Source organism: Myxine glutinosa, chromosome 2 (assembly GCF_964187855.1).
Source record: "Myxine glutinosa chromosome 2, kmMyxGlut1.1, whole genome shotgun sequence".
Taxonomy (NCBI): Eukaryota; Metazoa; Chordata; class Myxini; order Myxiniformes; family Myxinidae; genus Myxine; species Myxine glutinosa.
In genome coordinates, this window is record NC_136262.1 from 170,292,823 (window position 1) to 170,308,819 (window position 15,997).

Consider the following 15,997-nt stretch of genomic DNA (forward strand, 5'->3'; position numbering starts at 1 on the left):
AGCGGTCAGGGTGCCGGATGTGTGGAGTATCGTTGAGAGATCCTCAGATGCTGTTGATGCATCCTTGGGATCCTCAGATCCTGGGTTCGAATCCTGGTTGATCGCTGAATTAACGCCAGGGGGGTTGACTCAGCCTGTCATCCTTCCGAGGTCGGCAAATTGAGTACCAGCTTGCTGGGATGAATGATCCCGGTGTGTACCCCGGTTTAGACTAGGTACACTGTATCCCTGCGCATCGTAAGAGCGTGAACAAGGGTTGGCGCCAGGAAGGGCATCAGGCCATAAAAACATTGCCTCAAACAGGGATCCATGATTGTCATGGGGCCCGCAAGGCCAACCCCGCTCTAGCGGGGAAAATGGCCTTAAAACGTTCGTTCATTCATTCATTCATCTGATTGACTTGAACTTTTAAGAGTATTTGCCTACCAAGTCACTGAATTCAACCACAAAGTATTTGTTAGGTCAAAATACCCATAAGGTCAACTAAGGCCAAAAGGTCAACATAGGCCAAATTTCTAATTCTCAATTTTCATCTAATTAACTTGAAATTTGAAGTGGATTTGCTTACCAGGTTACTGAATTCAACCACCAAGTAATTTTGAGGTCATCACAGGCCAACAACTTATTTTAGGGATTTCACAAGTATCGTGCTATGCAAGACATATTTCTTGTTTGTTTGTTTCTCCGTTTGTGAGAAAAATATCTCAAAATGTTGTGGACGGATTCGGCCGAAATTTGTCAGAGATGTAGCGTATGTGACAAGGATGAAAATATTAGATTTTGGTGAAGATCCGGATTCGGATCCGGCTACGAGAATTTTTAAAAGTGATTCTTCACCATTGGGAGATAGGGCAAAAACGATACATAGCAGGATATCTCAAAATGTTGTGGGTATATTTGGACGAAGCTTAGTGGATCGGTTGGGTGTCTGACATGGACGATTCGATTCGATTTTGGTGAATATCTGAATATGGATTCGGATATGAGGATTTTTTTTTTTTGTGAGATTCTTCACCTTTGGGAAATAGGGCCAAAAACGATACATAGCAGGATATCTCAAAGTTATGGATGGATTTGGATGAAACTTGTTGAACAGGTTGTGTGTGTGTGTGACAAGGAAGAATCGCTTCAATTTTGGTGAAGATCCGGATCCAGCTACTATAATTGTTTCAGCGATTCTTCACCATTGAGTGATATGGCCAACCAGGCGGAGGTTTGCTCTCCATTGAGTGCCGTTCTCATCGTTAATTTTTTTTAAATTTAGTCGAGGCTCATGGAAGAGCAAGAACACAGATTCAGGAATCAGGAATGCAATATAACAATGTGTCAGATCCACAGGTGGTTTCGCCATGTGAATGTGAATGACCCTTCCCCCACTCCTTCCCCCCTTACCATTTTTTGTCATGTGATTGTTGTGTGACATATCATTGGGCAATCGTGCGCGTCTTTTGCTTTCATGCAGCCATTTAGCTGAGCCACTGTACTTTTCGCCGCTAGCTCTGTTAATTCCTGAGACGTAGTATTGAGATATGACTCCAAAGCGAAAGGCAACACTTTCTGGATCGTCTTACAGCAAAGCGCAGTACAATCCTGAATTACTTCACCAGGAAAGCCAAACATTCAGTCAGTTATTATGATGATCTGATTATCCGTAATGCTGAGTTTAGGTTTGGTGCTCCTTTTTGTCGCATTTTGTGCATGTCTATTCGATGTTTTTTGTTGAGCTATATTGGAAACATTTTGTGTATATACATCGTTGTTGTGAAGATCCGTCCCGAAGATTCCGAAATCTTCAGCTTTTCTTTAGACCCAGTTAGTGACAGGCCTGAGTCCTTTTTGGCGAATAGCTCGATTTTCCTGGGGAGAAAGTCAGTTTATGACAGGACACGACTAACTCCCGATAAATTAACCAGTTTTTCCTTGACTCATTTGCAATTCCTATTGTTTTGTGAGCCTGTGTTTGACCCTCTTGCAGATATTTTCTTTAACAAACGTAAATAATCATAACATCCTTGGATCTATCATGTACAAATCACCTATCCAAAACAAAAGCAGGGTTTCCACTTGATGTGCTGAAAAGTGCAACAACAAACAAAAGTTTCTTCCTCAGAGTAAGAGCTGCATTGATTTCTACATATTGCTGGCCAGCTACCATGTTGGACTGCCAATGCTGGCTTTGGCCATTGACTTAGGAAAGTAATACAAGGACACTGAGAGCCTCACGGGTGACCTGAAGTACAATTTACTGACAGAGCGATTCATCCCCCAGTAGCGACTGCAACCTCCCGAAGATGAAAATGTGCAATAAGAACCTATCATTTTGAGCAACCTGGTAACCAAATAGTTAGGCAGTTAAGAGGAAGCATCGTTCATTTTTTCAGGAAAGCACCAAATTTGGCACAGATGTAGTATGGGACCTATACAATTGTTTTCCTGAGGGGCGCCCAAAAATTCAGAAATTTTGAAATTAAAATTAAATCCTGAGGGGCACCGTGAAAAAGGGGAGAAAACGGGTATTGATTCGAACTGTAGATTCTGATATTGTGGTCTTGGCAATAGCACACTACTTTACCTACCAGTCACACGGTGTGGAGGAACTCTGGATTGCCATTGGCACTGGTAAAAGCTACCGCTACCTTGCCATCCATGAAATTGCCACCGGCCTTGGCCGCAGGAAGTCCGAGTCTTTGCCATTATTTCATGCCTTCACTGGCTGCGACACAGTGTCATTTTTTGCCCAAATTGGGAAAAAGACAGCCTGGAAGGCTTGGGAGGCATACCCCAGCATCACGCAGACCTTTCATGCTCTCGCTTATAGGCCATCTGTGGACGCTATTACTATGGAACTACAGAGCATAGAAAGATATGTTGCCATCCTCTATGACCGGACTACCGAGATGAAGACAGTGAATGACATGCGCCGACACTTGTTCACGAAGAAGGCAAGAACAATTGATCACATTCCCCCAACAGCAGACGCCTTCGAACAACACCTAAAACGTGCATGTTTTCAGCCTGGACACGTATGGAGTCAGGCACTTGTGCCCTACCCAGAACTTCCATCACCAGCTGATTGGGGTTGGATGAAAACAGGGACTTCTTGGACATCAATTTGGACCACAATACCACTGACACAGGAGGCATGTTCAGAGCTTACAAGCTGCCATTGTAAGTCGGCCTGTAAAGGCAACTGTAAATGCTCCAGGGCAAATCTGCCCTGCACATCATTGTGTGACTGCGATGGACAGTGCTTGTAGTACGACGCGTCTGTGCGAGAGCCTCCACCTTTCAAGTACCCACAATATTTTAAGTTAAAACTGCAACTGTGTGTAACTTTGATTAATTAATACCATTCCATTGTTATCAGAGACCAATAAAACAATGTGTATCACTTGGAATTGAAATTTTACCTAAAATGCTATGAGAGATTCAAGGAAAATGGAAAAAAAGGGCGGTCATGTTGAAATTCAATATGGCGGCCACCAGGGGTTCTGAATTTTTGGGCGCCCCTCAGGAAAACAATTGTATAGGTCCATACTCCATCTGTGCCAAATTTGGTGCTTTCCTGAAAAAATGAACGATACGCCCTATTTTTCGGTCTTCACTGCCTAAGTATAAGTATAACAGCCTTGTCTATTCCCCGTCGTTGCAAGGTGGCCTGTGCATGCACTGCATCCTCTTTGCCACAAATTGTGATCAACTCGGCACATTTGTCAATAGTCCCTCCACATGCTCCACATGACTAAATAAAAAGCATTGTGCCTCGCACATCCTGAATCTGTGCACGCCTCAACATTCAGATCATGCAAAACATTATGGACTTGGTGGATGGTGTTGCGAGATTCTTTAATAACCCTCCAAAGTGACATGTTGCACTGAAGAAAGTGATAGTTGAGCAGTCGCCAAACTCAAATGCCAGTCCGAGTCAAGTGATGTTGAAAGGGATGTATCAGACACGGTGGGTTGAACGTCATGACACAGGTATTTTCTGTGCTGCACATCCCAGTGGTGCGACGCCTGAAGGACATCTGTGAAGACGACACTCAAAACTGGAACCGAGACCCTGAAAGATGCAAGATTTTACCCTTTGGGATTGACACAATCCCAGTTCGTAGTTTCATTGGTAACAACCCATCACATCATGGCCTACAGCAAGGCGTTGTCAGTCGGTTTGCAGGGTAGAGGTGTTGCCGTGGTCAAGCCATATTGGCAGATTGACTTTGTCACAAAGAGTCTTCAGGATGACAGAACCTTCAGTGACGAGAAGTTCACAGAGGCAAGCAAACTGGCCGAAGATGAGAGAGTGTTGCTGACTATGCCTCATAATGCCGGATGGTTGCAGTGCCATACTAACACCCCAGCACAGACAGCAGAAGAATACTACAAACACAAACTGACCATTCCACTAGTCAACCACATGCTCATAGAGCTACAGACCCACTTCACTGAGCACATAAGGTGGACCATGCAGGCACTGCACCTCATCCCATCTGTGATCTGGTCCTTTGGGACAGTAGACAGAAATCGTCATTGAACTGGTGGACTTGGAGCAAGATGACCTGCCATCATCAATAACAGTTGAAAATCCTCTCTATCTCTTTGCTGATGACTCTACTCTCTGTCACTCCATTCCTCATCCCTCAGATCGGCAGTCTGCAGCCTCCTCACTCTCTGCAGACCTGGACAAAATCACCGACTGGGCAAACAAGTGGAACATGTCTTTCAATCCTGACAAATCTCACACTCTTACGATGTCTCTCCGAAAAGACCGACTGGACAACCCTCCCATCCACTTTCTGAACAATCCTCTCCAAGAAGTTCTGTCACTCAAGCTTTTGGGTCTCACTATATGCCATGATCTTTCCTGGGAAAACCACATTTCAAATCTGGCCTCCAAAGCCAGTCGCCAACTGGGCATCCTCCGTCGTGCGAAGTCCTTCCTTGGCACACCTGAGCTCCTCACCACATACAAGGCTTTCATCCGCAGCTCAATGGAATACTGCTCCTGCCTTACACCTGGATCGTCTTCACTCTTCACGCTGTTGAAACCAAAGCGTTCAGAATCATTGGAATCTCCCGTGATGAAGCTAACTCCAAGGGCCTTTCACTCACTCACCGCAGGCAGGTTGGTGGTCTCTCTGTCTTCTACCGACTCCTCTCTGGCCTTGCCCCCCCAGCTCTCTCTGGGCTCTGTCCCCCAAATATTCCTACAGGTCGCACAATATCTGCCTGCAACCCTCTTATGGTTAAACTGCCAAAATCAAGACTCTCTGCTCACCTTCACTCCTTCATTCCTCTTTTCTCCCGCCTCTGGAACAAACTCCCTCACTCTCTTCAATCCCACTCCACCCTCCAGGTCTTTAAAACAGCTGTTCACCACCATCTCTTATCTTCGCCCATCCAAAACCTTGATCTTTTCTACCCCCGCTAATTTCACCCCAAATCCACTTTTTTGAAATACCAACTTCTGTCCTGGAAGTCCTTGGTGTCCTTGTGTTTTATACCTCTCCCGCCCCCCCCCTCCCCTTCCCACGCCGCCTCCCCCCAAGCCCTCTCCCTCCCACACATCTCCCCACTCTCAAATGTTGTGTTTGTGTGCTTCCCCTTCTCTCCCCATCTTGTCTTCCGCTCCCTCTTTTTATATATTTTGTTTGTGAAATAAATGTTAGCTCTTTCACGAGCCTCGATTCTGTATACAAAAAAACAACAAAAAAAAAACAGTTGAAATAGAGGAGCACAGCTGGCAGATAAAGTGGAAAGGCAAATTGGTATCAGAGGTCCCAAACACAGCAGCAAAAACCTTCAAACAGACAGATAAATTGTTGTCTAACATCCACTGCCCTGATACGTCTCTTCTGCACTATGCGCGAAACATCATGCGAGTGTGAGCGTCCATTAGCGGACTGAGACGTCTTAAGACTTGCATGTGCACAACAATGTGTGAAGATTGGATGAATGGACTGCTATTAACACATTCACTATTGTGTGGACTTAGATATGAATGGCATCGTTGATGACCCGACAATGCGAAATCCACAGAGAATTGAGCTTCTGGACATCCTTACGTTGAGCTAGTGGACTACAAGGGCTAACAATGGCAAAATATGAAACTGTCCCCACTCAATGGACCGGCACAAGCTTCCACCCATCACTATTAAGGCCATTGTCGCTCTGAGCTAAATATTGTCAGAGTGAAAAATAAAATACGAATACATTGACTCGAATAAGGCTTTGGTGGTGCATGTCAAATAAGGCCGTGATCTGTGAATGTCTTGATCTCAAGTGAACCTACCACCTTCTCCTAGCTTAAAAAAAAAAAATTCTGGATCTGCTTCTGGATTCTAACCAACCGCCAGCTATGGAATGTGTTTGACCTGCCTTTGTGGAACATTCAATTAGCATTGTCCTGGTTTTATAGTGTGAATATGTGCACGAACCTGTTCCCTCGCAGCATCCGTTGTTAAGACCGTTTGACCATCCATGAGGGTCAAAGACCTTTGGAGCAACGGTTGATTTTCTCAACCCATAGATGGGACACTATGTTCCACCAACTCTAGTTTTGCTTCTTTTCTTTTTCTTAGGGATTATAAGCATGTGGGTAGTTTTTATATTACTTATTTATTTAACTTTTAGTTTGCATTGGGACTAGTCTATTTCCAGGAACAAATTTTGAAATTTTGTTTAATTTTCTTCTGTTTGTGCTTTTAACAGCAAGTCAAGCAAGCGATTGAATCGTGCCGTGTCAGCACCAAGGCTCTTCCCATATTGCAGTGCTTGCTTCAGTTGCAGAGCATTCCATTAAAGAGGAAGAAATATGATGTACGATTGCAGTTTAATTGGAAATTGAGTTTTATTTTTTTGTTTTTTAAAATTAATTTATAAATCTTCTACTACTACTATGACTACTACCACTATTACTACCACTATTACTACCACTATTACTACCACTATCACTATTACTATCATTATTACTATCACTATTACTACCACTATTACTATCACTATTATGACCACTATTATGACCACCATTATGACCACTATCACAACCACTATCACAACCACTATTATTATTACTATCACTATTACTACCACTATTACTACCACTATTACTACCACTTACTATCACTATTACTATCACTATTACTATCACTATTACTATTACTACCACTATTACTATAAATATTACTACCACTATTACAACCACTATTACAACCACTATTACAACCACTATTACAACCACTATTACAACCACTATTACAACCACTATTACAACCACTATAACAACCACTATTACAACCACTATTACAACCACTACAACTGCCACTATTACTATAAATATTACAACCACCACTACTATCACTATTACTATCACTATTAGGACCACTATTACTTTAGATATTACTACCACTATTACTATAAATATTACTACCTCCATTACTATAAATATTACAACCACTATTACAACCACTATTACAACCACTATTACAACCACTACAACTGCCACTATTACTATAAATATTACTACCATTATTGCAACCACCACTACTATCACTATTACTATCACTATCAGGACCACTTTTACTCTAAATATTAGTACCACTATTACTTTAAATATTACAACCACTATTACGATAAATATTACTACCACTATTACTATAAATATTACTACCACTATTACAATAAATATTACCACCACTATTACAGCCACTATTACAACCACTATTACAACCACTATTACAACCACTATTACAACCACTATTACAACCACTATTACAACCACTATTACAACCACTATTACAACCACTATTACAACCACTATTACAACCACTATTACAACCACTATTACAACCACTATTACAACCACTATTACAACCACTATTACAACCACTATTACAACCACTATTACAACCACTATTACAACCACTATTACAACCACTATTACAACCACTATTACAACCACTATTACAACCACTATTACAACCACTATTACAACCACTATTACAACCACTATTACAACCACTATTACAACCACTATTACAACCACTATTACAACCACTATTACAACCACTATTACAACCACTATTACAACCACTATTACAACCACTACAACTGCCACTATTACTATAAATATTACTACCACTATTACAACCACCACTACTATCACGATTACTATCACTATTAGGACCACTATTACTTTGGATATTACTACCACTATTACTATAAATATTACTACCACTATTACTTTAAATATTACTACCACTATTACTATAAATATTACTACCTCCATTACTATAAATATTACAACCACGATTACAACCACTACTACTATCACTATTACTATCACTATCAGGACCACTTTTACTCTAAATATTACGACCACTATTACTTTAAATATTACAACCACGATTACAACCACTACTACTATCACTATTACTATCACTATCAGGACCACTTTTACTCTAAATATTACTACCACTATTACTGTAAATATTACTTCCACTATTACTATAAATATTACTTCCACTATTGCAATAAATATTACTATAAATATTACTACCACTATTACTATAAGTAGTACTCCAATATTACTACCACTATTACTACCACTATTACTATAAGTAGTACTCCAATATTACTACCACTATTACTACCACTATTACTATAAGTAGTACTCCAATATTACTACCACTATTACTATAAGTAGTACTCCAATATTACTACCACTATTACGACGACTATCTATCTATAATTCCAGTAATCTCTGTGTGTTTGTTTGTTTGTACGTTTGTACGTTTGTTTGTCTGTGACCGCTGTTTCTCGACAACCACGGGTCCGATATACTTTAAACTTGCCAGGTATATTGCTGGGGACCCGAGGATGTGCCTTTTCAAGGTTTCATATTAATCGGACAATTACTTACCGAGCTATGTCCAAAAAACGATTCAACCAATCAGAGAGCAGCGAGCTATCGCGTGTGCCGAACGTGGCGAACACACTCTGCCTCGGATGGCACATTTGAGAGCGTATTCATTTATTTCCCGTCGGCAAACTATGTTGGCGCTATGTTGGCGTTAAACGATGTTTTAAAACTAATTAAAACCCCGGGGGGATTGTCACTGTACTCGCAAGCCGTTCGCCGTTCGCTTTGGCGTTGCGAATGGACCAAAACATTTCATGAACCAAACCATTTCATGTAAAGCGTTCGCCGTTCGCTTTGGCGTTGCGAATGAACCAAAACATTTCATGGACCAAACCATTTCATGTAAATAGAGGGGGGATATAATTTTAGATATAGATATAGTACGGGCATGCCCTAGTTACTATAAATATTACTACCACTATTACTATAAATATTACTACCACTATTACTATAAATATTACTACCACTATTACTATAAATATTACAACCACTATTACTACCACTATTACAACCACTATTACAACCACTGTTACAACCACTATTACAACCACTTGTACGAATTATGTTTAATGACGTTTATATTGGTTTTGGGTCGTCCTTTCCGCATATCTCGTGGGATTGTAAGTTGGAGAGTTGGAGAGATTGTAAGTTGGTGTACATCCATTTTAGTATATACCTAAGGCCTCTCCGTATCCAAATCGCAGCTTTGACCCAAACTCAAACATTTGTTACAAGTTCTTAATAGGTTGCAGGTGGTGACTTTCCACTATTCCTTCAATTACAGTAAGTGCCTGTTTTCTTTAGGAACATTTCATGGCCCCACACACCTTTTCTGTGCTGCACACCTCCTCGTGATGTCATGCATTTACTACATGGAAATGCTTGTGTGCACATCCTCTCCCATCGTGTTATCTATAATGCAAGACTCAAGCAACTGTATTATTGTTTGAAAGACAAGGATGATACTATCTGTCTAATTTTACTATAAATAGCAACGGTACCCTCCCTATGGGCGGGGCTTCAATTGGGAGGCGCGATTTATATAAACATCCGTTAAAACATTGCTTCAAATAGGGGACCGAAAAACAACAACAACCACGGTCCCCGAAAAAGGCCAACCCCCGCTTTGCGGGGAAAAATGGCCTCTAAAGGTGGTTATATTATATTTTATATCCGTTAAATATCACACGCAAATCATCAAAATCTAAACAGTATTTTTAGAATTTCAATAAAAAAAAACACATCACTGTGATTTGATGATTTGCGTGTGATATGATTTAACGGATGTTTATATGAATCGTTTAAAATAAAAAAGCCTTCAATTTCTTACATTTTTTCCTTTTCATTTGGGCCTCCCAATTGAAGCCCCACCCATAGGGCGGGTACCGTTGCTAGTTTACCTCAGTTAATTGTTCAGGTGACTGTATAATTAACTTTACTTAGCTGTATAACTGTATAATTGTTTTGTTTTTATGTACAATATAGTGGTAGCAATGACCTTGTCATCTGTCTGCTCTGAAGAATTATTTGCAGAACTCTATGAAGGTTACTGACTGTGACGTCATGGACGAGATCTGGAATATCATCTCAGTTGAAAACTCGGTGAGATGACTTTTCATTTACTTGTTTTTCTAATATATAAATTGAGGCTTGCATGAGATAATAGAGTAAAAGGGCGACAGACTGACGGGGCAGGAAAAAGAGTGGAGGAAATGCATATTAACCTGTGAATATGAAGTTTGCGTTTGGGGAGGGTTAATGGGGGAACACAAATTGTGGGTAGGGGTGGATTGTTGCACCACCTGCTTTTGAAGCCCTGGAGGGAAGAGTAGAAGTTAACAACCTCAGGAAGGTAGTTCCACAAAGTATAGAAAGATAGGATTTGGGGAGTTTCACCTGGGTGGGGTTACTGGAGGTGTTCTGCAGCAATTGGTTTGCATTTTTCATCCTCATATTTGGCTTTTACAGCAGATCGAATGACATCCTTATTTTGGTTTGCGAGTGTTTTATGATGAATGAACAAACAGTGAAGTGCTTCATTGTTTGGTTGGAATTTGTGTGATTGCTTTGTCTTGGTCGAACGTTAGTCCATACTTGGACCAGTATAAAAAAAACTTTTTAAAAACACCTTCAGAGGCCATTTTTCCCCGCAAGCGGGGGTTGGCCTTTTTCGGGGACCGTGGTTGTTGTTTTTTGGTCCCCTTTTTGAAGCAATGTTTTACGGCCGGATGCCCTTCCTGCCGCCGACCCTTTTTGTCGCCTTTTTACGACAAACGGGGAATTACCAGTGAACTGGTACTCAATTTGCCGACCTCGGAAGGATGACAGGCTGAGTCAACCCCCCTGGCGTTAATTCAGCGATCGACCGGGATTCGAACCCAGGATCCTAGGATCCTAAGCTGGCACCCTAGCCGCTAGCCCAACACCAGGCTTGGACCAGTATCCTGGCGGAATTCCAAGTATCCTGTTTAGGCTAAGTGTAGAGTTTGCTCTCTTGCCCAAGTAGTTGCTTCCTGGTCTGTAACTGCATTTGCAACCCTATATACAGTACTTCACTTGTGCTCCTTTTGGACATGGAATCGGGTGTGCAGATTGAACTTGTGATATATGCAAATTTTGATGCAGTTAAACTCCTTCGTCTGACTTTGCATTGATCACTGTTCTTGGCTTGCCGCCTCTGTTGTTGTTTAGAGTGCACAGAATCCAAAGCTAATGGAAAAGTCTGGAGCAGTAACCCTGGACTGTACTTTGGAAAGGAACGAGGGCGTGAATGAAGAAATGGATGGTGCAGCGAAACTCGACAATAATAAAAAGCGGGAAAGGAAGAGAAGGAAGAAGGAGGAAGAGGCTGAAAATGGTGAGGTACGTGAGCAAGAAGAAAAGGGGTCAAAAAAGAAGAAGCAAAAATCTGAAGAAACAACCGATGCTGATGGCGAATTAAACAATGAGAACCCTTCAACTGGTAAGAAGAAGAAGAAAAGAAAGGACAAAGATTCTGAAAATTGTGAAGAGGATATGAATTGTGGAGTGGAAAATGGCAAGCAGAAGAAGAAGAAGAAGAAGAAGAATAAAAAGGAAGGTGAGATTGCTAAGTGCTTAAAGTTAATATTGTCGTTTTCAGGTAAAGGAAGGCCATGTTTGACGTTGTTGTTTCAATCCTAAAAAGTGCGACTTTAAGCGAATCAAATTTCCCCATATACACTACTCACAATAAGTTAGGGATATTGTGGGAGTGTTTTTTTTTATTTTTTTTTATAGGGGTTAGGGTATTGAAATCAAGAATGCTGTGTTTTTTCACACATTAATTACCATAAAATTAGGACCAACAGCTTTTTTCAACATAATGAATACACAAAATCAACCACACCGAAGAACCTGCCAATATCCCTAACTTATTGTGAGAAGTGAAAATAAGGGGCACAGCGATTTGACCTTAGGTTTGAGGGAGACATTTTATTTCCAGACGAAAGACAGTACAAAAAAATGAATGAATGATCGTTTTAAGGCCGTTTTCCCCGCTAGAGTACATACATATTCAAGACAAGTTTTAAATAATTTTAACCAAGCAATTTGATGATTGCTGTGTTCCCTATCTGATGATTTGATGATTGCTGTGTTCCCTATCTGATGATTTGATAATTGCTGTGCACCCTATCTGATGATTTGATAATTGCTGTGCGCCCTATCTGATGATTTGATAATTGCTGTGTTCCCTATCTGATGATTTGATAATTGCTGTGCTCCCTATCTGATGATTTGATAATTGCTGTGTTCCCTATCTGATGATTTGATAATTGCTGTGTGCCCTATCTGATGATTTGATAATTGCTGTGTTCCCTATCTGATGATTTGATAATTGCTGTGCTCCCTATCTGATGATTTGATAATTGCTGTGTGCCCTATCTGATGATTTGATAATTGCTGTGTTCCCTATCTGATGATTTGATTATTGCTGTGTTCCCTATCTGATGATTTGATAATTGCTGTGCGCCCTATCTGATGATTTGATAATTGCTGTGTTCCCTATCTGATGATTTGATAATTGCTGTGTTCCCTATCTGATGATTTGATGATTGCTGGGTGCCCTATATGATGATTTGATGATTGCTGTGTGCCCTATATGATGATTTGATGATTGCTATGCTCCCTAATTTTATGCGAACTCACCAGTCACTTAGCAGCTGTGTTCCCGATGCCGATCCTCATAAATCCCTTTTGATCTGCGCGGCACAAATACTGTAAATCCCGGTGTATACAAGGTTTATGCTGTACGCACTCTGGGTGGGCTTGTACACCGGTAATTATGGTACGGTTTGTACACCGGTAATTATGGTACGGTTTGTACTGTAGCTTTATTAAAACCAGGAAACCCATTAGTTTTAATGCATTTTGATACAGCTGAGCGTGTGGTATTTATCTACTGTGCACTTCATAACAGAACGTTATATGACTTTAAACAGGTATGTTCTCAAAAGTCTAATAGACCAGCGACGCAATACCATTTTACTGTTAAACGAGGACTCTGTGTTCTCATCTTGAGGTGGTCGAGCTGGTTTCTGACTTTCCTGCCCCTGGGCAATTGATCGCCCCAAAATAAGAGTACAATCTGCTTTGTGGACATAATGCTGATCATATCCATTCTCACCCTTTTCTATGGACAAAGAGAAAAAAGGATCTGCTCAATTGAAAGGTGGAAGTGAAGATGTGGATGCTGAGGTTAAAGGTAGGGATGTCAATTGTTTTCTATCCTAATTAGAGATGAGAAATGTGATTGAGGCTTTTTTATATAAACTTTCAAAGTTTCTTTCTGAAAACTGCAAAGAATGGCATAGTGAAAGTTGACCATTAATAATAATAATAATACATTTATTTTATATCGCGCTTTTCAAGAAGCCCTGGAATTGGGGGAATTTATTTATTTTATGGGATTGCCACACCCATAATGGTTAAAAAAACGAGAATTTTATACTGTGTATACTATTAGAGGGAAGTGTGCTGCACTACTTTACTGGTCCAATTTGAAGAGTTTGTATTGGAAATGCTTTCATGGTATATCTAAAATGTGATGTTTAAAATAATTAACAATAACAACCCAATATGTACATGATATCATCAGGTAGAACAGATCACCCAACAACAGAAAGTGTTGGAAATCTGCCGAAGAGTTATTGTGATTCTAATGGACTAAAGTCCTGTTTGTCGTTAAAGGTGGCAAAAAGGGTTGGCGTCAGGAAGGGCATCCGGCCGTAAAACATTGCTTCAAAAAGGGGACCAAAAAACAACAACAACCACGGTTCCCGAAAAAGGCCAACCCCCGCTTTGCGGGGAAAAATGGCCTCTAAAGGTGGTTGTTGTTTTGTTTGTAATGGACTAAAGTGTGCTGGAGAGCGACGTTGCAGCCAAAGCAGTTTCTTAGCAAGGGTTGTGCTGGGTGGTTTGCCATTGCTTCACAGCACTAATTATGGTAGGAAATGGTCATTTGTTTAGGGTGCCGGCAGTATCTCTCCATCCTTTTTTTTTTTTTTTTGTATACAAGATCGAGGCTCGTGAAAGAGCTAACATTAATCACACAGAAAGACAAACCGACACATAAAACATATAACATCGGGAACGGTAGACAAGATGGGGAGAGAGGGGGAAGGACACAAACACAACATTTGAGAGCAGGGACCGAGAGACATGGAGACATCGAGAGATCTGTGGGAGGGAGAGGGCTTTGGGGGGGGGAGGCATGGGAAGGGGGGGGGGGGGGGTGGGAGAGGTATAAAACATATGGACACTGCCAGGACTTCCAGGAAAGAAGTTGGAATTTCAAACAAGGTGGATCTGGGGTGAATTAGTGGGGGTAGAAAAGATCAAGGTTCTCTTCACGGAGACCGTGGGGTCTTTAAAATCCACCAACTAATAGAGGTAGACGGGACGCTTAGTTTATAGCTCGGTCAGGATTCAATCCCAGATTGAACAGCTTATAGAGGTAGGTGTGCGTACCTCTTGGCCATTCTGCCAGGCAAAGCGCTTTTTTGCTAATGTGTTTTTGGTTTTCGAGGAAGTAGCCCATCTGCAGTCACGTGGATGTAATGCTGGTTTTGAGTGCTTTTACATTTGAGGTTCGATGTCGACTTGCCATTGGATGAAGTAAAACTGAGAAATGTCATATTTCTTTCTCCTTTTGTTTATGCCAGGAGAAAAGTTCAACTGGAAACATGCAATAAAATCGATTCTGCAGGAGGCCAAGGGCAACCAAATGTCTGCGAAGAAGTTGAGGAAGAAAGTGAGTTTTTGTATTCGTAAGAATCGATGGCATTGAAATGGATGACTATAAAGAAATGGTTTTCCTTGATTTTTGGATCCTCCAGTTTGGTCACTGTCTGCCTTGCTGTGGTTTTTCTCGTCCGTTTTTGCAGGTGATTGCACAGTATCAGGTACACGCTTCTGGAAAACCGACTTTAAGTGAAAATGAACTTAAAACGAACTTTGACAAAGTGATCGTTAAAAATCACCAATTTTCTCTTGTTGAAGATAAGGTGTCTCTTGTGGCTTGACCTCTCCATGAAGGTCCTTGGAAAGCTGCGTTTTCATTTTGTAAGTTATTTCTTTGAGTACATTCTTCTTCACTCATCCTTCTTCTTTGTGTAATTAATTGCAATCTGAAAATTCCATTTTGGTCTATTATGTTTGAGCTGCAGCCACTCTTTCAAATGTACTATCAAACAAGGAGAGATTTTCGTTAGAAATTAAAGCTTTTAGCGATTAAACATCTTTTAAAAAAAAGGCTTTTGTCACCATTTTTGTCATAATCTTCATTGTCGTGGTGTTGGTGCTGCTGCTGCCTAAGTAACGAGGCCACAATCCTGGTAAGGTCACCACTCCAACTCAGGAAGTCGGGGGCAGCAATTTGTAACTTGTTCAGGATGCCGGCGATGGCTTGCCCTACTGCTCATGAAGCACACCGTGTGATCTTTAATGTCCACCAACTAATGCCGGCATATGGGACACTCAGTTTAACGTCCATCCGAGGAGCGGCACAAACATTGAATCACCCTGCCTGTGAAACACCGGGATGACAGTTTATATCTG

General features: G+C 41.1%; 1 protein-coding gene across 4 annotated transcripts in view; it reads left to right on the forward strand.

Moving 5' to 3' along the window:
• LYAR (Ly1 antibody reactive) overlaps positions 1-15,683 on the forward strand; it is a 34,820-nt gene extending 19,137 nt beyond the window's left edge. For 3 of the 4 annotated variants that reach the window (XM_078771919.1, XM_078771918.1, XM_078771917.1), the window contains exons 4-9: positions 6,712-6,819; positions 10,442-10,522; positions 11,612-11,999; positions 13,584-13,643; positions 15,103-15,191; positions 15,325-15,683. In XM_078771919.1, the coding sequence (XP_078628045.1) occupies positions 6,712-6,819; positions 10,442-10,522; positions 11,612-11,999; positions 13,584-13,643; positions 15,103-15,191; positions 15,325-15,462 (864 nt within the window). In that variant the 3' untranslated portion in view covers positions 15,463-15,683. The remainder of the gene's footprint in view (positions 1-6,711; positions 6,820-10,441; positions 10,523-11,611; positions 12,000-13,583; positions 13,644-15,102; positions 15,192-15,324) is intronic. The other variant, XM_078771920.1, reaches the window with a different exon arrangement.
• The last annotated feature ends 314 nt before the right edge of the window (positions 15,684-15,997 follow it).